Source organism: Passer domesticus, chromosome 11 (assembly GCF_036417665.1).
Source record: "Passer domesticus isolate bPasDom1 chromosome 11, bPasDom1.hap1, whole genome shotgun sequence".
Lineage (NCBI taxonomy): Eukaryota > Metazoa > Chordata > Aves > Passeriformes > Passeridae > Passer > Passer domesticus.
The window spans coordinates 17,375,045-17,396,470 of NC_087484.1; the positions used below are offsets into that span (position 1 = coordinate 17,375,045).

The 21,426-nt window shown below is 46.2% G+C and overlaps 1 protein-coding gene across 3 annotated transcripts in view; it reads left to right on the top strand.

Moving 5' to 3' along the window:
- Positions 1-2,663: 2,663 nt before the first annotated feature.
- EPHA4 (EPH receptor A4) overlaps positions 2,664-21,426 on the top strand; it is a 104,990-nt gene continuing 86,227 nt past the window's right edge. For all 3 annotated transcript variants that reach the window (XM_064386026.1, XM_064386027.1, XM_064386028.1), the window contains exons 1-3: positions 2,664-2,819; positions 3,705-3,772; positions 8,169-8,832. In XM_064386026.1, coding sequence (XP_064242096.1) covers positions 2,729-2,819; positions 3,705-3,772; positions 8,169-8,832 — 823 coding nt within the window. In that variant the 5' untranslated portion in view covers positions 2,664-2,728. The remainder of the gene's footprint in view (positions 2,820-3,704; positions 3,773-8,168; positions 8,833-21,426) is intronic.

Here is a 21,426-nt window from a genome sequence, read left to right on the forward strand (position 1 = left end):
AAGCCCCACATACTGGAGGCAAAATATAGTAGTTTTGGTAGGATTGCAAACATTTTATTTTATGACATTTGCAGGCCTTTTTTACATTGTCTGTGTTTATTTTATGTGACTTTTTAAAACAAATTAAAGTTGCATTACAGAAAATTTTTTAAGATTTCAAAGCATTTTATATATTTTTAATGACGACTGACTCTTCTGGCATTGCCACAAAAATAACTTTAATTAAAAAAAGAAGACGTTTTGATGCTTCACCATTCCCATAAAGTTTATCCCGACTAGTAGTAGATCTGTCAGAGGCATCAAATATATGAAAAGAACATTCAGATAGTTTTGAGGAGTGCCTATATTTCTGTCTAAATAATAAAAAAGGCACTAAACCTTTTCTTCCTTCTCATTAGGCCAAGAATTCTTGTAGATAATTAAAGTCAGGAAGTACAAGTTTTAACAGTTGCATTGACTGTGCTACACTGTTTTCTAACTCCCATTATCCAAGCAGCCGCTTAAAAGATTTATTTTCAACGGAAAGAAAAAAACACACCAGCTATCTTTGCAGGGTTATCTTTAAGGTTTTGCCAGTGGGAGCTCCAAAAGAAATGTTTAAGGCTAAGGAAAACAATGTGAGCCTCAGAAATAAGAACCTCATTGTAAATACTGTGTTACCAAACCTTTTTAAGAGCCAAAATAATGCATCCTCCCAAGATCTTGACCCGAAATTAAACCAGGTGAAAGATATTCTATGTTTTAAGCAAAAACTGACAGTAAGGGCGTGTTTGTAAGTATTATGTTTCAGAGATATTTGGATTTGGGGAGAAGTAGAGTGATTTAAAGAGAAAACAGCAGATTCTGAGCAGGCGTGTGTCCCGATGCACAGAATTGTTAGTCAAACTTTAAGCCGCATTCAAAATATTTTTTTTAGCTAATCGAGCCTGTGAAGGGCTTCTGTGCGGAAGCTACAGCTAACTCTGGCAAGGATTCGTTTTAGCCCAGACGGAGGAACAATCCCCGGAGCGTCTGGCTGCGATTCCCGAGTCCGGGGCGCGGGGACGCAGCCGGGGGAAGGAGCGGGGTCCCGCGGGGAGCTGCCCACGGGACAAGGGGCAGCCACGGCCTCCGAACCTGCGGGAAACTGAGGCAGAGGGCCGCGGTGGGAGCGCGGGGGACTCGGCGGCCGAAGGGGGATGCGCTGCGGGATCCGCCGGCTCCGGAGCTTCCCGGGGCTCAGGCAGCGGTACCGACAGCGGCCGGCGGACGGAGCATCACGGGGCGGGCAGCGGGGGAGCTGCTCGGCTTCCCCCGGTCCCGGCAGGCGGCTGGGGCGGCCGGACAGACAGACAGGTCCGGGGGCTGCTCTGCGAGTACGGACTGCTCAAGGACGGTGCTCAGCCCGCTGACGCTGCCTGGCCCACCCAAGGCTCAGCTTCTAAAAACTACGGTTTGTTGTCAAGGCGCGTTCAGAGAGTATTATTGAAGGAGTCAGGTGTTCGGAGCAAAGCGCGGCTGCGGCTGCACAGCGCAGGATCCCGGGCACAGCCTAAGGGCATCAGCCAGCTCCGGTGTCCCCGGGCACGGCTCGGGGGACGCGTCCCGGCGGAAAAGGGGGATGTGCACGGGCTTGTGCGTCCCGATGGATTTCAGCGTTCGGGGGGAATCGCTCCGAACCCGGCTTTCCCTGCAGCCCGCCCCGCCCAGCCGCTGCCCCGGTGCATAAAAGCGTGAAGGATTGGAAACTCCGCGGGGAGCGCCGGGGCCCGGCCTGGGCCGCTCACAGGGGAGCGCCGCTGAGAGCGGCCGCCCGCACGGCCCGTCCCTGGACATCCCTGCCCGTCCCTGGACATCCCTGCCCGTCCCTGTATATCTCTGTCCTTTCCTGTCCATCCCTGCCCGTCCCTGTACATCTCTGTCCATCTCTGCCCATCCCTGTACATCCCTGCCGATCCCTGTCCATCCTTGCCCGTCCCTGTACATCCCGGTCCGTCTCTGTACATCTCTGCCCTTCCCTGCCCGTCCCTGTACATCCTGCTCATCCATGTACATCTCTGTCCGTCCCTACACATCCCTGCCCATCTCTACCCATCCCTGCCCGTCCCTGCACATCTCTGCCCATCCCTGCCGATCCCTACACATCCCTGTACATCTCTGTCTATCCCTGTCCGTCTCCGTCCATCCCGCTCCGTCCCTGCCCGTCCCGGGGAGCCGCTGCCGCGGTAGCCGCTGCTCCCGCCAGGTGGCGCTGTTGCTCAACGGTGGCGCCGGGCCGGGCCGGGCCGGGCGGGGCGGCGGCGGCTCCCGGGACGCTCCCGGGACGCGGAGCCGCTGCGGGCTCGGCGCGGGTCAGGTCCGTCTGCGCGCCGCGGCCGCGTCTCCCCCGCCGCTCTGCCTTTCCTAGCTTTGTTTTTCCGCCTTTTCGCCTTTTCCATCATCTTTCGCAGTTCGGACGCTGTTAAGGTCGCAGGGCCCGGCGGAGCGCCCGCCGCCCGCTGCCGCCGCCCGCCCGGGCAGCGCTCCCTCACGGCCCCGCCGGAGCGCCCCTCAGCGCCCGGCCCGGCTCCCCGCGCCGCGCGCCCGGGGGCGGGGCGGGGCGGGGCGCGCGGCGCGGAGCGGGCGGCGATTGGCGGCGGCGCCTGACGGACGGGCCGGCCCCGCCCCCTTGGCAATGTCTAGCGCGCGCCGCGCGCCCCATGTAGGCAGTTATTCCGCTGGGATAGCGCGGCCGGAGCGCGGCGGCGGCATGGCCGGGGTCCCGATCTGCGCCCTCCTCCCGCTCCTCGTCGGCGTCTGCGGCGCCGTCACCGGCTCTCGGGTCTATCCCGCCAACGAAGGTGAGGCTTGCCGGCGGCCGGGCTGCGCGTTCTCCCGGCGGGGCGCCGGGGGCGAAGTTCGGTGTCCCCGGGCGGGCAGCGGTGCTGTCCCGTCCCCTGCCCGCCGCCGCGCTCCGCTCGCCGCCGGGACGGCGCTTGCCCCCGCTGCCCGTGCCGCTCGCCGCCCGTCCGGCGGCCGCGGACCTGTCCGAGCGGCGCTGCCGGGGCCGCCCGCGGTGCCGGCACAGGTGTCGCGGGGCGGAGCGGAGCGGAGCGGCCCCCGCTGCCCCGGCCGGGCCGGGCCGAGCCGCAGCGCTCCCGCCAGCGGCGCCGGGGCGGCCCCGGCTGGGAGGGCGGCTCATGAAACCGGTTCTCCCGGGAGCGCTCGGCGGCTCCGCGCCGTTCCCCGCGGCCCCGGCTCAGCCCGTTCTGCGGGACGGTCCGGCGGCGGCTCCGCGGGAGAAGCCCGCGGGTGTCCCGCGCTGTGGGCGTGCGGCGCTCCCCTCGGGAGCCCGTGCCCGGTCTCTCGGTGCCTCGCCGTGCTGCCGGGGTCTCGGTGCCCTCTCTGAGCCCAGCGCTGGCATGCAGGCGGTGCGGTGCCCAGCGCCGGCAGCGCTGCGAGAGGCGCTCCGGTGTCTGCCGCAGGTGTGCCGGCACTCCGCCGCTGCCCTCCGCGCCCCGAGCGGCTCCGGAGCGCCGGGAAACGAACACGCGATGTATGTTTCCCCCAGTGAGAGTTTCGAAGTGTTTCTAAGAAATTGACGCGTTCGGAAATAACATTTCGTTTCAAGCGGAAGGTGGATGCGATGTGCTCCGCACATATGGAAACGTTCAGGTAAACCATTTATTTTAGTATTGCCTTTTGGCAGCTGGAATTTAATCTCTTTTATTTGTGCCTTTCTGCAGTTACCTTGCTGGATTCCAGATCAGTTCAGGGAGAACTGGGGTGGATAGCAAGTCCCCTGGAAGGAGGGGTAAGTTTTAAACCGCTATCTGATCAAAAGGGTAAAGGGGGTGATTAGTAACTTTCAGAGAGCCCTAATGGCTCGATTATTGTTGATTGTGGTGAGGAGGTCAGATTTCTTCCCTGGCTTACCAAGTGAATTACTCTTTGTTGGAGAAACTCTATACTCCCTTTGGATAGTTCTGTCATGGAATAAGTGGAAACCAAAAGGGCAGAAAAGAGGTTTCAGAATTAAGAGATTGGTTGAGGCATGGGCTTAGATGCCTATTTAAAACTGAAATACCAACAAGAAATGTGATCTCCCGACTGAATTGGCATTCGTGACTGCTATTATTTTATCTGTGGACTGTCTCGGCTGGGAGATGTTCAGGGCAATTGCTGTTCTATTTCTGGATGAAGGAGTGGGGATCAATATACATGCTAGACCTTTTGTTGTGATGGGACAGTTGTCCTGTTTCAGGGTGTAAACATCGTGTGTTTTGGCTTCTGAACAGATAAACTCAGCAACCCGTTCTTGACTGTGGTTCCTTGGAGTTTCTTTTTATGTACTTTTACAATTTTCTTATTGAACAGAGGGCTGCTCAAATGCACTGCCCAGTGGTGATGTGATGACGTTAAGAGGTTCATTGCTGGGTTTAGAGTCCCTTTGCTTAGAGAGCTGCACACGAGGTAGCTTTAGTTTTTGGTTTAGCTTTACATTTTTGGATGTTCCTTGCTGCTCCCTCATCTGTACCCCGACCTACAGGGTGCCCAGTGCCTCTCTGGGAAACTCCTTCGAATGTTGGACTCTGGAATTGTTGGGATCTGGAGGAGACTGTACTTCATGGGACTTTCTTTTAATAAGCAATTAGAAAGGCTTTTTCTTTCTTCATATGAACAAATTAAGCAAAAATGCCAGCAATGCGCACTAAAGGTGAATGTAAAAAAAAAAAATCAAATCCTTTTAATATTAAGGAGTAAAAGCAGCTTGGAATCCTTAAGCAGAAGTAACTAAGTCAAAGTGTTTGAAAAAGGAAAATGTTGAAAGATCAGGACCTGTGCCCAACAAAGCACTGGATTCTTCAGGAACCTACAAATTTACTTTTTTTGTGTGTGTGCGTTCCCGCTCGCAATTAGAAGAAGTAGAGCTAAGGAAACAGCAGTGAGCGGAAGGAATCCGAGGCTGCCGTGGCTGGTGATGCATTATGCATAAGCTCTGAATAACCATAACATGGGAGAATGGGGGATTGTTGTGCTCCCCCATTGTTGTTCTGGGTGAACTTGACTACAGTCCTGGCTTGTGCTCCGCCTGAGCACGCTGTGCTGTCCCCGAAACTCGCTTTGTCAGAGAGTGGGGATGTGATTGGCAGGCCTCTGGCAGCGCCCACGGTGCACGCTCAGCGCTGATTGCAGGCAATTGCCCTCATCTTTTGACAGCGTGGAAAGGTACAGCTCTATCTCGGGGAGAGCCGGGCTCCCGTGTTAATCCCACACCCTGGAATGTCGCTTAACGAGACGGGGTCTTTCGGACGCCTCTCCAAGGGATATCTACACTGTATGTTCAAACAGAACCTAAAATACAAGTTTGAATAAGTCAGCAGTGGAATCAATGATCAGAGGACAGCTGTGTATTATTAATGGCTGTTGGATCCCCCCTTTCTCCACATGCTTTTTCTGAAAGCGCCATGCAAGCTTGAGAAGGAAAAAATGTGTGCTCTTATTGTGGACGTGACTCGTTTCACTAAACCTACATATGTGTGTTCTATTTTTAAGCCTGTAGTGAAAAATTTAAGAGTACATGGTCTGTTTCTGAGATAGAGTGCTTGGAAAGCATTTACTTTACTTCATATGCTGCAGATTTATTTGAAGCAGCAGAAACAAGCTCCTTTTTCTTCCTGGGAAGAATTTGTCCTTTAGTGTTTTTCTTTAACTGTGTATACTTTATTGTCTAGTTAAAAAAAAAAAAAAAAAGGTATTTTTTTTAGATCTGAGCCACACTGTTCCTGGGGTGTGAGGGTTGTGTGGACAAGAAGGGCTGGAGATAAAGATTTAGTCATTTAGCAGTGACTAGCCATATAGTAGCCCCGGAGGAATTAATAAATTGCATTATAAATGTAATTAATGATTTACTCTTGCATTTCACAGTTGAAAAGCAGGTTTTGTGCCCAGAATGTTTTAATCTGCATCATTAAACTGTGGGAAGAGCTGAATTATAAAATTTATTTCAGCTTGAAAGCAAAAAGTTACAGCTTTGACCACATACTTAGAGTCACAAGTCATTTGCAGTGGCTGGACAGTTTGGGCTGTAGTTATTTTCTAGCTCTGTAGTTATTTTCTAGTTACATCTAGCTCTGTCAGAAAGATGCACTTGGGTTTGTTTTGTATTTGTGCTAATGGAATAAGAAGCCCAGCTCTGTACATTTGTGTGTTGGTCAGCAGATGGGTGTGTTGAGAACACGATCCAAAACTTGCTGAATTCAGTTGCTCTGTCTGTTGACCTCGGCGGTCTCGCTATTGAACCCTCTAGCAGCATCCTCCATTGTGTAAATGCACTAAAGGAAATCCCATCAACAAGTATTATTTCCCTCTGCTTCTTCCTTTCTCTTGTAGCACACACAATATTGGTGGCATAGGCAATCTGAAGATAAGCAGAATGGAAAGTGATGGATCATAAAGGCAACATTGTAACACTGCACTAGCTCTGTGGTGCTCTAAATTAAACAAGTCTGTCTTCTTACTAACAACATGTTACACTTTACATTGATAGATGGCTTTTTAAGATTTATTTCTTCCTTTTCTCTGGAAAGGAGTGACATGCTGAGTATTGATTTCCCCCCTCCTTCATTTTAATTTGCAGTTATCTCTAGGCAGCAAATAAAATATTATTCTTTCTGCTCCTAGTGACTCATGGTGCTAACTGCTGTCATTCTATAAACGGATTCAGCTAAGCTGGAAGCTTTTTAAGTAAAAATCACTTGCATAAGAGCAATCCTTGTGAGAAGAATGCAGGATATTATACAAGAAGACCCTTCATCTTAAGAAGGCTTCTGTTTATCAAAGCTATGGCTTCAGTAGTTTTGAAAAGCACTTCTGAGAAGTCTCTTTAAAGTTATTACTGTTTTCTAAGGATAATTTTATATGCTTCATTGTATTGCTTGCAAACCTAGTCAGCATATCATTATCTAATATTGTTATAGGGAAGGATAAATTGAATAATATAAATTGAAGTGCTACGGTTTTATTTCCTGGAGACATTTCTTTTCCTAATGCCCCTACTTTCCTTTCTCTACCTGCCAGTACAGCTCTGTGATAAACTTTCTTCTGTCTCTGATAATACTTTGACCATTTTTTCCCCGAACGGTTGAGTATGTGTGTTTTCCTTTTCTGAATTCATTGTGCTGAACTCCTGCATCTCCTTCTTCCATACCCACCCTGGATTACACATGTTGTTGTTGTTTCATAATCATGCTGCCTGGTTGGCACTTCTGAAGATGCCTGAACTTGATTTGAGGGGTGTAACAATTCTGAAGAATGCTGCTATCCTTATCTTTCAGCACTTTCCCTCTCTGCTAACCCTTTTGGGATTTTGATAATATGAATTTAGCTGTTCCCTGACATTTCCTCCAGAAAAAATATGTGTAGTATTTCTCCTTTTTTTTACCTTCCCACTAGTAAGAAGCTCTATTTGGATAACAAAGTTATGGTGATGTTGCTGATAGACTGATGATGTTGTCTCTTTACCTGTTTTTCCTTCTCTAAGAGAGACCTGTCTGAGTCAAGGACCCAGTTCTTTGTAGGCAGCTATTTCTGCCCAGCTCCAAAGCAGAATTTACTGAGTCTCTCTGGGACATTGGTAGCCCAGGAAAGTAGCAGCTTAGAGAAAAGTTGGTAGCCCAGGAAAGTCGGCAGCTTAGAGAAATAATAAGAGATGGCTTGAGAACTTGGAAAATAAGCAGTAGTGATGCCTGAAATGTGGCTAAGTCGTGCTGTGTCACCTGTTGGATGTTCCCAGGTGCAAGGCAGGGTCCTGCTGCAGAGAAAACACTGCAGGGCAGTACTGCTCTGTGGGTTTGTGAAGTTCTGTATGTAGCCCTGCTCCAGACAGTGTTCTGTAGACTGTTCATATATAGGTTTATACTGCAAATAAACCTAGTCAGTCGAAGGAGTGTTCTTGGATTGGTTCAGAGGGCCCTTAAAGTACATGCTTGTTCCTCGAGGCATGAGGGATTTGGAATTTGTTTCTCCTGAACAGATGCTTCCTTTAATGTCCAAGTGGTTGAAGTCCTGGCTATAGCTTGGTCTGCTGGGTTGTTTTTTGGGCTGTTTGTTTGTTTCCCCGTAATGGAGCAAGTGCATGTTGTTTGTTGTGAAGCTCTGTTGTTCCTTTCAATATTGATGTGTTTTTCTCCCCCTTTTCCTCGCTGCAGTGGGAGGAAGTGAGCATCATGGATGAGAAGAACACTCCTATCCGCACCTATCAGGTCTGCAACGTGATGGAGCCCAGCCAGAACAATTGGTTACGAACTGATTGGATTCCCCGAGAGGGGGCTCAGAGGGTTTATATTGAAATCAAGTTCACGCTCAGAGACTGCAACAGCCTGCCGGGTGTCATGGGAACTTGCAAGGAGACTTTCAACCTTTATTACTATGAATCCAATAACGATAAAGAGCGTTTCATTCGCGAGAGCCAGTTTGCCAAGATCGACACCATTGCTGCTGATGAAAGCTTCACCCAGGTGGACATTGGTGACAGGATCATGAAGCTGAATACAGAGATCCGGGATGTGGGACCGCTCAGCAAGAAGGGGTTTTATTTGGCTTTCCAGGACGTCGGTGCCTGCATTGCTTTGGTCTCTGTCCGTGTGTTCTACAAGAAGTGCCCGCTGACGGTTCGGAACCTGGCGCAGTTTCCAGACACCATTACTGGGGCTGACACCTCCTCTCTGGTGGAGGTTCGTGGCTCCTGTGTCAACAACTCGGAAGAGAAGGATGTGCCAAAAATGTACTGTGGGGCAGATGGCGAATGGCTGGTGCCCATTGGCAACTGCTTGTGCAATGCTGGCTATGAGGAGCGCAACGGAGAATGCCAAGGTAGGATGAGCCATATTGTACTGTTCATTAGGGCTTAGTGGAATGCATAATTGAATCAGAGATGAGAGTAAATGGACTAAAGCCAGTGATTAGCAGCCCTGTGGGATGTGGTGGGACAGAGGGATTTAATGAAGAAGTCCAATAGCTCCAGGTGGCAAGGCTAAGAATTATATAATGCAAAACAAATGATACTGCTGTAATAGGCAGAAGGTGAAACACATTTTCTAGCAGATGCCTAAATTTGATTTGGCTCGTGATAGTCACCAAAATGTGGATGACTGCAAAGCCGTGCAGTTGAGCTACCATTGTTTGAAGAGACAAATGTTTTAAGGGAACTTTGTTAAACACGGGAAATTCTGGCAAAGTTGACTTTGGGTAATGCAGTAGGTTAAGAACCAGTCTGGGAGGCAGGACAGGAGTTTTAGCTGGATTACTTTCCCAGTTTAGGAAGTGGAAATCTTTGGTGTTACTTGTCGCAAATTTTTAGCACTAAATACCCTTTGATATTTGACACTGCTGCCTTTGTTAAATATTTTCATTTCTCAGAGAGTCTCTATTGTCAGTTAAATAATAGAGGTGCTAGGATACTCTTAGAAATGCTAAAAGTCTCCACCCCACCCTCCCACACACACACACTATCCTGTGTGCTGCAGAATTAGGGATTAAAGTCTGTATAAAAGACAGATTCGCCTAAAAGAAAAAAAACCTCAATACCTATATTCTCTTCGCCTTCCTTTTCTGGATAAAGAAGCTGTAGAAGGTTAGCGAAGGAGAGAAGACAGTTTATAAATAAAATATCTTTAGCCTCTGCTTTGAAAGTCTTGCTCATGTAAGCATAAATTAAGATCAAACTTAAATGGTTTCTTGCACAGGTCAGTGAGCTTAATTTTGCTGGGTGCTGAATTGAAGGTGCTTAGCTCCTTCAGGGATTTGGAGCCATGTTTTTAGAAAAGGTTCTTTGGAATCAGTTGTCTCATCTTCTTGGTGTGTTTTTACTAGAGCATTTTTATTGTCTTGAGACTGAGAACAAGTTAGCAAAGCAAGTAACTGGCTGCTTTTGTGATGGCCTCCTGAGAGAATGGCATCTTTTGAATGTTCTACTTGATTTCCTTTAAATGCTAATTTACAGTCAATATGAAGTTCATTATTACACATTAAAATTATATTTTGGTAGAAAAGAACTGCTATGTGTGAACTTCAGCCTTAATTTTGAGTTTTTGCTCTATGACGGAAGCCTAATGTGTCATTGTGGCAACAAAACTGCCGTGGGCTGAAATTACAGAGGACTGAAAGATGAGCTGCACAATGACAGGGCATCCTGTCTGGGGTAAAATGCTGGGTTTTTTTGTTGGTTTTTCCATCCTGTGAGATGGAAACTCAAAAGCCTGTTTGTCACCAAGTGTGTGAACCTGTGGCACTGCCTGGGTGCTGCCAGGGGAGCCATTGGTGGCTGGGGAGATGCTGTTAGTCTCTCACAGCTCAATAACTTCTGAGCAAAGCCTCCTGACACCTTACCAGCCTGGGCTGTGAGAGGAGGAAGTGAAGTGGGGAAGCATTTATTGGTTTATTGCATGGAGATGATTCCACTTTCTCCTAAAGCCTGTTAGGTCAGTACTGGGTCACTCTGACACAGATCATCCATTTTTCAGTGTCAGTGGCCCAGATGTGGTGAGCTAATTGTCCAACAAATCTTGTGTTGTTTGGGGGAAATCTTTTGAGGTTTTGCTGATGGGCAGTGGTTATAGTGGCATGCTTTTTAAGTTCATTTTTGTAGTGTTGGACTAGACCTTGGGGATGACTGTCAGCTTACCTGAAAGCTCTCAGCTGCATCTGGGGATGTTTGGGCTCAGGAAACCCAATTCTCCATTTCCCAATTAAAAGGGAGACCAGGTGATGCCATACTGACAAAGGTGTTAGAAATGTTCTGTCTCTTGGGCTCTCCAGAGTGAAGTTGGCCTGTGCTACTCATTTTGAGAGCGTTCGAGCCAGCACATAATTGAAAGTGCTAAACCCATTTCATCAGCTGTTACTTGTGGTTTCCTTTTCTCACATTTGCCATTCTCCAGCCAGAACAGTTAACTGGGAAGCTCCTCCTGATGAATTCATGAAGCTCACCAGAACTGTGCAGCTTCTCTCCAGTTTCCAGTGAGGCTGTTAAAGCAGTTTGGCCTTTGACACTACTGAATGAGGTTTCCCCTTTTCTTTCCACTCTTAACTTAATCGTTTAGCTAATGTTCTGCTCTGACAGGTTTTTGGAGGGGAGGAGGAGGATGAAGTGAGGAGGATTCCTGGGGTTTTGATATAGAGGACTGGGGGCAGGGGGAAAGACTTTGAGTTTGGGAAAGGATGTGAAAGGGCTCTGGTCTGGGATGGGAGCTGGTGAGCAGGTTCCACCTCAATTGTTTTTCAATAGGTTGACTGTGGCAGGACAAATACAACGAGAGGTCAGAGGTTGTCCGTTTCCTCATCCATCTTCCCCTGTGATCCTAGGGTCAGAGTGAGGATTGATTAAGATCTTAAATGTTTAACAAAAGCTCAGTGGGCAGGAATAGTTTGGGCCAGTGGACTGGGGCTTTGCACTTGTTGGGAGATCCCCAGTCTGTGTTGGAGCTCCTTGTCCTCTCCTGGGAGCTGCTCCCTGCCCCACAGTGCTGGGACAGACCAGCTGGCCCTTGGGTTGTCCTGCGAGCTGCTTCAAGTTCACTCATCCTCCCAGTTTTTAAATAGTACATTTTCCTTGAGATTCTTTTGCCTAATTTCTGATGTGTGTGTGGGAAGCATAATGGAAAGCCTTTTCACATCTAAAATTCTTGTAGTGGGAGTTAATGACTTTCTGACCTCAAATGGGATTTTTAAAAATTTGTGTTGGTGGTATGGAGGTGTTTGAATATGATGACAAAAAGCTGTCCTTTCTCTGACTGCTTTTTTTTTCCCAGTTCATTTTATTGATGATGATTGCCTTACTGAACATCCACCCATAAGTGTGTGTGTATGTACATATGCAAAAACCTGGGACAGAAAGGAAAAGGAGCTGAGTACTAAATCCGTATTGATTTGGGAAGCTTCACAGGTGTGTCATGGTGGTAGCTCTGCAGAATTGGTCCTGATGTGTAAAAATTTTAGGTGAGATCTGATTCTTTGCTTGCAAATGAACTTGTAGCTGTAAATTAGATGCCAAAAAAAATTCCAATTTGCTGTTTCTACTACTCTTTACTCTCCCTCAAACGTTCTGCGTTAGTGGCTATCCATTTAGGAGAATATGAATGTAGAATATTGTTGATGGAAGATGACTCTCCCAAATAGTGACACATCTCAAGGCTAAGGCAATTAGTGCTTTAGGGCAAAGCTGAGACATCAAGTAATTTTAAACTTCACTTGTAGACATCATTGTTATGTAAATTGTTTTGTTACACATTAATAAAATGTGGTTTGGATTTAGTTATGATTTCCTTATGATAAAACACGTATCTTTCTAACTCAAAGGAAGAGGGGGGAAAAGAAGCAGGAAGGGAGAAAAGACAGATTAAAGAAGCAATAGACTGTAGCCATCTGTGATGATTTTGATGCTGTGAAATTACAAATCTCAATTTTAGACCTGCCATTTAGTATAAATATGTGAGACAGTTGAGATTTTTACTGTGATATTGTAAAGGTTATGAGAGCCAACAGCTTTGTCTTCATCTACACTTGCTTTTTCTGAGTTGTGAATTGGCCAATTGGCAGAAAATCCAGTGTCATTTAAAATATGGCTCAGTCCTGGTTTCATATCACTGCTGTTTTTAGAATTTTCCTTCGAACTTTGATAAGAGCATCCCTAAGAAGTAATAATTTGAATGATAAGATTCTTTTAATCTTAGAGGCTTTGAAGAGTGGCTGTGATCATTGAAAGCAGCAGTTCAGTTTGCATCAGAAGTGTACAGTCTAATTATATGTTTTTCTGTGATAAGATTCTTGGATGATGGGTTTTTTAAGGGTGGGGAAGCAATGTAATTTGTGTGTACTTTGCCATTTTAGTCACAGATAACTTTTTTTGTCAAAATAGCACTGATGTACAGTCTGTCTGCACAAAAGGGTGATCAGAAGGGTGACTAAGACTCTGCAGATTTGAGATTTCAGGAGGATTTTTTTTTCAGGTTGATTATTTTTGGCAGGGGAAAAAAATGCACAGACTCAACATGTTACGTTTTAAAAGGAGCTGAGAAGACGGAAGCTACAGGCGGGGCCTGGGAGCGATACTGAAACACAGTCTGTCTGAACCAAATTTAGTTGGTTCTCTTCTCTGCTGATTTGGTTATGTTATGTTCTCATGTAGCTCAATAGATCTTCCAAGGGTTACTCCCTCTGTGATTTTCTTGTACCACCTGGTGCATTTCAAAATCTGCATTTAAATGTTCTTGCAGGAGCTCGATTGCTTTTCTCCTGCCTGGCCTCCTCTGAAGTCAAGTTACAGTTGTCAAACAATTGTCCCTTCATGTATTGCTTGGAGAAAGGCTGTGATTGCTTCTTTTTGAATTTCTGACATGATTTCTGCTAGTATTGCACAGGGGAGCGATATCTGGTCCTTATTCTGTGTGTTACTGGTGAAAAGCACAATCCTCACAATCAAAGCCAGATGAGTTTTGTGGTGGTAATGAATTTCATGGTAGGTCTGGGTAGTCTTTTGTGGGACTTTCAGCCCATCTTCTGGTTTGTGTGTTCTTTTAGGATTAAAAAAAAAAAGGCAACCCAAAACTTTCCAGACAACTCATCCACTGTGTGATGAGTTCAGTATTTAGATCTTGGCTGGGTAAGGGTTATTATCTGTCTAATAATATGCTTCACTGAGCTTGGTTTTTATTGTGCTTGTGAGTAGTGATTAAAGAAATGCTCAGCAGTACTCTAAGGTCTTTTGAAACTTCATCAAAAAGCCCCCCAAACTTGTGAGATAAATATCTTATCTGGTTTCCTCCCATTATGTGACATCCTTTTCATATGTTGCAGGGAGCAGGTGAGGTCACACAGTTTTGTGAATTAGAGACAATTAACACTCCCATGACTAAACGGCCATTTTATGAATATTCAGAGCCTGCTTCACCTCCCTGGGAAGCAAACATGTTGGTTCCCTTCTCCTTCCTCCTGCTAGAGACTAGGGAAGCTCTCCCTGTGAATGGGGATTGGCAGCTGTCGGCCGCTTTGCCTTTTGCATGCAGCAAATTCCTCATTTACATCATTTGTATACACCCTCATGCAAAGCACCATTTCCCCATTTCACAAAGGAGATAAGAGCTTCCTTTGGAAACACCGGCCAGATTCTTCTTCTGTTTATGCAGAGCTCAAAAGATTTGGATTTCATGCAAATGAATTCTGGTTTGATTTTTTTTTTTTTTTTGATCTCTTTGCTTAAGAGACATTGTGATATTTGCTCAGTGTGCTCCTCATGTCTTGACCAGGCTGGTTGTGTGCAGCTCCCTTCCAGCTGGTGTGACAGTGCTGTGCTCACACCTGACCACCCCTAAAACCATGGCTGGGTGTGGAAGTGCCGCTCCTCATGCCTGGAGGGGCTGCAGGCCCTTGGGTGTCCTCTCCTCCAGATGTTCACCAGTGGTCACCAAGCTCTCCTGTAGCTGCAGCCTCAGCTGGGGGAGCGATGAGGTTCAGGAGGTGGGATCCCCCCTGGGCTGTAAGTGTGCACTTAGGGCATGAAAAAGCAGCATGACATTTTGACATTTCCTATGCTTTGGGCCAAGTCCCTGCTCAGGCCTGGGCCAGTGCTCTTCCCTTTGCTGCCTGGGCTGGCCTTGGCCCATGGTTATAGCGTGGTGAAAAGGGGCTCCCAGCACTCGGGTAAGTAAACATGCAGAAATGCTCTGCTGTCTTTATTTATTGAATGAAAATAATCTGTGAGAAAAGTTCTGCTTTCTTAAGGCTCGTGATTATACGAGTACCCATATTTTATTTTATTTTTGGTTTTAGTGGCTTTCTTTTCTTTTTAACTTTTCTTTATTTCAACTTTACTTAAAATTGCCTTTGGCTTGAAATAAAGCTGAGGCTCATTAAATGCTCCCAAAACACAGGCTTGTTCAGAATGGATTTGTTGAAAGGTTTATTGATATAAGTTAGAACACATGCTGCATGAATGTACTGTATTTCTTTAAAGGACTGGTTTTCATTTTGTGTCTTTATAAATCAGTGGTATGAAATTGGGACCCCGATGGTGTTGGAGCTACATCCTATAAGAAACCAGAAGGAAAAACGTGGTTGTGGGGGGTTTTCATTTTTGTTGGATGTCCAATTAGTGTTTAACTTGAAGGTAATTTCACAGGGGTAGTAAACTGCGCAGTGTGAAACCTGGTGGCATAATTAAATGGAGGAAAGGCTCTTTAAAACAACAAAGGAACGTGCAAAAACTTTGCTTTTGTCCTAACAGTCACCCAGAAGGGGAGGTCATGCTGTTCAAAGTACAATATGGATGGGCTATTAAGGTTTGGAGGGGAAAAAGGCAAAAAAAGAGCTATACTATACAGTTGCTATTTGCTTTGGCTCATTTAGTCATGGATGCCTAGAAAAAAACCCATTTGCTGGTCTGCTTTTTATACTTCTCTTAGATGGGTGTGTTTAAATCTCACTAATGCTGAGTTGATCTGAACAAACCCACTGAAAGAGGTGTGCTGGAAACAGGCTTTGTATTCACTGGGGGCCTGGTGCTGCACAGCTCAGGCTGGGGCAGGCAGCAGTTTCAGCAGCCTGGGCAAAGGCAGGTCCTGGGCAGGAGGAGGAGGAGGAAGATGAAGGATGCTCCTATGCCCCAGCCAGAGGATGGAGGGATAAAGCCTGAGTAACTTTCCCAGAGGCACACAGGATGTCTGTGACTGAGATAAGACCAGAGTGAGGGCTGAATGTAGATGAATGTGCAGATACTTTCTGCCCCTCCTCACTTGTCAAAAGTTTTTGCTCACCTTTTCCTAATGAGGGACCCATCTTACACATCCTTAAAGCATCATTTGAGCTAAGGCAATCAATACCTATTGCTTCTGCTTGTATATGTGAAAGCTTTGTACAGCCACACTACAAAGCTGCAGTACAGTGTCTTAATTACCCAGATAATCCTGTTTGCTTGTATTTTTAAACTATGGAGCGCTGGGTAATTATTCAATTCTTAATAGAAGGCAAATGGCAATGTAAACAATAATTAGGATGTTAGACTAATGTGCTTCAAAGCAAATTGGATTTTTTTTCTTACTGTTCAGCATGAAGTCCCATAAAGCTGACAATTTAGTGGCAAGGAAGCAAGTTCCATTTTTGTATTTTCTGGTGTTATCTCCTCATGCCTTGTTTCTGTGAATGAATTTGCTGTGATGCTGCTGCCTGCTCCAGAGCAAAGGTCAGGCTGATAGTCAATTCTCCCCATTTGCCTGTTCTCTCTGCAGCTTTTTGTCTCCTACAGCCGGGGGTTAGAGGTCAGCAGCATCCCGAATTCCCTCCTTTGCCTGGGCATGTGAGTGTGGAGGGGCACAGCTGGTGCAGCTGGCACTGGGCTCAGTGGGTTGGGGCTGTCCTGGGCAGGGTCCAGAGGAGAGGGAGCAGGCTGAGCTTGGTGACTTAAGCTCGTCCTGCATTTGGAAATTAAGATGTATTTCAAGGGAAATTGAAGTTTTTGGGTGTTCAGTCTTTGCAAACAGGATAATATGCTGTGTGTCAGAACTACAGCTCGTTATCTCCCTTAGCTTGGAGAGAACTCCTGGTTTTCATAGCTCATATCAGGTTTTCCTAGGAGCATGATGCAAGCCACAAACACTAATGCAAAACACTGAATTGATTTCTGTTCTGCCTGCAAAACTTGTGCAATGTAACATATTTCACTACTTGCCCAGGTCGTTAATTAAACCCTGCCATTTTATCCATTCCTCACTTTGCATTTAGCCCGTGATTGAAAGGCGAGTGTTGGTAGCAAAGGCTCAGTCAATAACGCTGCTGCTTCCCGAAATACTTCAATAATGTCTCTGTCACACCGAGGGTTTTGTCTGGCCTTCCCTGTGTGCTCTCGGCGGCCTGAAGGGATTGAACAATTGCCTTTATTTTCCCCATTATCAATGCTAAGAAAAGCCAAAATGTCCTCCAATGTTGATGCTGAATTACAGAAATTGAATTACAGAAATTTAATTTTAAACACATTTTATTCTTCTCCTTAGAAGTGCGTATGTGGGGGAATCAATGGAACACTTCCAGAGGTTTTGGCTCAGTATTTTTGATACAAATACAGGCTATCTTTTTATTAAAGTGTGCACTTAAAGGGTGTGGATTTTATTATTTTAAATCCCAGAGGGTTTTTGCCAGGCCACATTTTAATAACCCTAATTAACAAGTCTGTCTTTCCATACATCAAACATCTCTGTCTGGGGAACTGAAGAATACCTGCGAGTGCTTCTGTGAATCTGGGGCTTGAATTCATTTGTTTTCAGTTTAAGTTTTTCTGCAGCTGAAAAAGACATCGCATCTTTGAAAACAGTTTCCTTTTGAAGTGTCCAGCCTGGCAATGACTAAGCAGCCACTGGGCAAATTAGCATGTTAAAAGGAGGGGATCAATACTTTCTCTTCGCCTGATCCCTGCTCGGGGTCTGGCCAGCTGCACCCCGGCATTTCAGGGGAGCCATCAGCAGCGGCGTGGGCTGTGTCAGGCTGAGACTGCTTGATCTGGTGCCCAGGCTCTTTCAAGGATGGTGATTTGAAAATGGATTTGAGGGAATTGATAGCTTTGGGGAGATCAGACAACTTGTGTAATTATAAACAGGATTAGAAGGAAGGTGGAGGGAGAAATAGGAGATCAGTGGTGGAGCACGAGTTGGCTGAGCTCCTCTTCTGATACTTGAGTTTTGTTGTACTTCGTTGCTGTGTGTGGAAGATTTCTTTGGCCTTTTTGAAGAGACAAGTAAACACCAATTAAAAAGAGGGAGTGTGGGCAGTCCCCACCGTTTCACAGAAATGGTTGGAGGCAGTGGCTGCTGGAGAAGTGTAGCAGGAGATGCTTGGATGCAGCTGTGTTTGCCAACAAACTGCAGGAGGTGGTTCTGGCTCCCCTGTGAGCCCCAGCCCGTGTGCCTACACACCTGCAGAGCAGCTCCAGGAGCTGAGCCCTCCTGCCCTTGGCTCTCTCTGCCAGGCTCCTGCTCACCATCCACACCTCCCTCCCTGGGCCTTGGCCTCCTCCTCCTCCCTGAGACACAGCCCCTGCCTTGGGAGTGGGGGAGCAAAGGGGTTTCTCCTCTGTCCACCACTGCTGAAACAACCAACAGGTGATTGCACTCATCAAAATGGCTCTGGAGCTGTTCTGAAATGGAGACTACTTCTTGAGAGGCATCCTGCGGTCTCACTCACCAGAGATACCAGAAGATAGCAGAGTTCTATTGCCGTTTCTTTTTAGTGGCTTCAGTATTTGCATCTTGCACATCTGCCAGCCTTCCCTTAATCTCTGAAGTACCCTAACACAGTTATTAGGTTGACACATTTTGTCCACTCGTAATTAGTTCTTGGATTGCTTTTTTTTTTTTTTTTTTCCCCCCCGTCGTGATCAGTAGTGTCCAGGGTAGAGCTAAAAAGACAGCTGAAATCAGGACCAGATCCCTATGTGCACTCCACCAGCTCATTAATCAAGGACTCTGCAGTTAATGAGTGTAATTTCCAGGTAATATTTAATCTTAGAGTAGCAATAGTTACACTTAATGTGAAAATACTTTTTTTGTGGTTTGTTGCTGAAGTCATTCCCATGGCACGTTTCCATTCTCTCTGCTACTCCCAGCTGCAGTTCTGTCAGGCTGGCCCAAATTTGGACTGCTTCCAAAAATCCATACAAGGTGAAAATACTGGATCCAAGTATTTAGGCTGGACATGACATTTCAGTGGGTGCTGAGTGCAACACACATGCCTACAGACGTGGCTGATAATGCACAGTTTTGCCGTGCTTTGAGGTTCAAAGGCTTCTCTACGTAGGGAAGAAAGTTGAAAGCAATCAGCTAAAGGGGTGAAGTCAGCGTATATATAACTGAAGGTACATCATTAATTAGCTGCAAGACTGTTTCCATCCTTTTCATCTGAATCTATCCCTGTGCAGATCCTTTATCCATTTAGTTGATTCACCTTAAAGTTTTTAGTGGCTCTTTGAAGACGCGCTCTTGGTGCCCAGTTTTAATGTGCCCAGAATTAATGCACCTGGTAACCTTGAATTCAACACACCCTATAGCTTGGGAAAGTGAGCTCAAAGGGTTGTGGGCACTGTGAAAGCACCCATTTGTAGCTTTAGGATTCTTTAATTTGGGAGAGAAAAGAGAACAAAATCCACCTGCAGTCACAGCAGCAGAAGGGAAAGGAGCACGGCCACAGCTCTGCCAGGGAGGGCGGCTGGCCAGCTCCAGAAAGGGGCAGGAGCCCTTGTGCACATTGGAGAGCAGCACTGGCTGTGACAGAGGCTGGTGGAGGTGCACTGTGGGCTGGCCCAGCACTGCAGGGACCTGCCCTTGTCCTTACAGGAGTGGAGCAGTCCCGAGAGCAGTATGTGGCCTTATTATCTCATCTCCTTCCCATTAGGCTGCGCTGAGGCGGTGACTGTGCAGTGTTTTTATTCAAGATGAACTGTAATTGGGGTATGAGAGTGTGCAAATGGAGATCTCCACCCTCTTTCCTGTTTGGTTGGGCATTGGTTTGTCTGTCTGTTCAATCAGAGGACCCTGCTGCTCTAACTTGTGCTGAGTTTTTAGCTCCCAGCTCACTGTGGGGATATGGGGGGCAGGAGTTCCGCCTACCATATTCCTCTGCTTCTTTAAAGGTTGCCACTAACTCCTCTTTCTTGTGGCTGGGTGTTTAGCTAGCCTTTTGCAGTAATGCTAATTTGACCTCTCTATACACCTGTATTAAAGTTTGAGTCAAAAATGTAGTGTAGCAAAGGAGAGACATTTTTCCGTGGGACTGTTGAGCTCTTTGAGAATGCCGAATGACAAAGTTAACTCTTGTGCAAACATCGCCTTTTATTTGACTTTGTAGTTTGCCCTTTGAAATACAAACATATTTGTGTCAATCAGCAAGTCTCCTTTCCGGAGTTCTGGTTGACCCTGTGGAAAGAAATGTGACTGTGCAATTATTAAAGGTGAGGCCTTCCCTTTAACAAATGCTGAGTAATTGCTATTCACTCCTTTCTGTGCCTGTGCCATAAATGACAGTGAACTGCCCTTCAGCCTGGCTAAATAACAAGGAAGATACTTGTTTGGAAGGAATAATGCTTCAGAAATTTGCAATGTGTCAGAAGTATTGTGTCACAGGGACTTGTGGGTAGGAAAAAAAGTTGTCTGTCTCAGCTTAGGGTGCAAGAGCCTTAGTTGGCTCTAAAATGCAATTAGGTCAAATACTATATCTATGTCACTCAGAGCTAGTAGGGGTTGTCAGAGTATAGAAGAGGGCAGAATTTGCCCATTATAAAAAAAATATGAAGTGTATATGGAGGTGTGATGCTCTGACAATTCTTCTGACTGTAACTCTTATGATTAAAAGGATGAAAGCTCCTCTCCCCTGCCAGAGCATTGGCAGGAATTGGAAAAAGGATCCAGTGTTTCCAAGGAGTATTTCCACAGTCTGGAGACTTGGCCCTGCTTGGTGCCACTGCCCTGATTGATTTTGTCCGGGGAAGTTTTCAGCCAGATAGTGAGGCTGTGGATGAGTTGTGCCAATGAAATATAAGGTTAGACCTCATTACTATTTTTGGAAAATAGCCCCTGTCCTCTTCCAGGTATTTTCTTCTTACTGTTTTTTTTTTTTTTTTTTTATGTAAAAGCCTTCAGAAGAGCCAGAAGTATGGCATAAATTCAAGTTTATTAATCATTTTTGATGCTTTATAGAGGTACTATTGAGATGGCCCAGTGCTGATTTGACCTGTTTCTCCTTTCTGTCTTAGGTTCTAATTTCTGTATCTTCAGTCAGTCTGTCTGTGATTTCTCAAAATAAATTGTTTATTACCCCAAGTTCAGCATCATGAGGCTTGCAGGCAGGCTTTCAATAACAAATACCAGTCCTCCTGGTAAGGTAAGGGGAGATAAATTTTTGAGAGCACTTCTCAAAAGAGATTTTTCAGAAAGCAATAGATTCAGTTTTACCTATTCACATCAACAAGCTTATTTTGGCCTTACTCCAGAAGGAAATAATTGAAACACTATGCATTGGCTTTCTAAGTAGTCCAGAGCTTGATTGATGGATTTGTAGCCCTTAAGCAGGCTTAAGAGACTAAGGCATCCCTTTTGCCTCTGTTAGGGCTTAGTGTCCAGTTCACTTTTAGTAGTTCAAAAGTTGTAATTGCTTAAAATTGAAGATATCTTGAAGTGTCTCTCACTTTTATTCTTTAACCAGAAGTGTACAGAATTTGGCTGTAAAGATGGAGCTGGTAAACAGGGCAAGAAAAAATTGGTTTAAATTGCAAAACCAAAAGATTAGGCTAGACCCAAGGGGAAAAAAAAATTACTGAGATCTGTAGTGCCAGTGCAGATTGCTCAGGAATGTGGGAGAATCTCAGTATCAGAGGATTTTCAGAATAAATTAGACATCCAGTAGCATGGTTTAACTACATGTTATCCTCTGTGG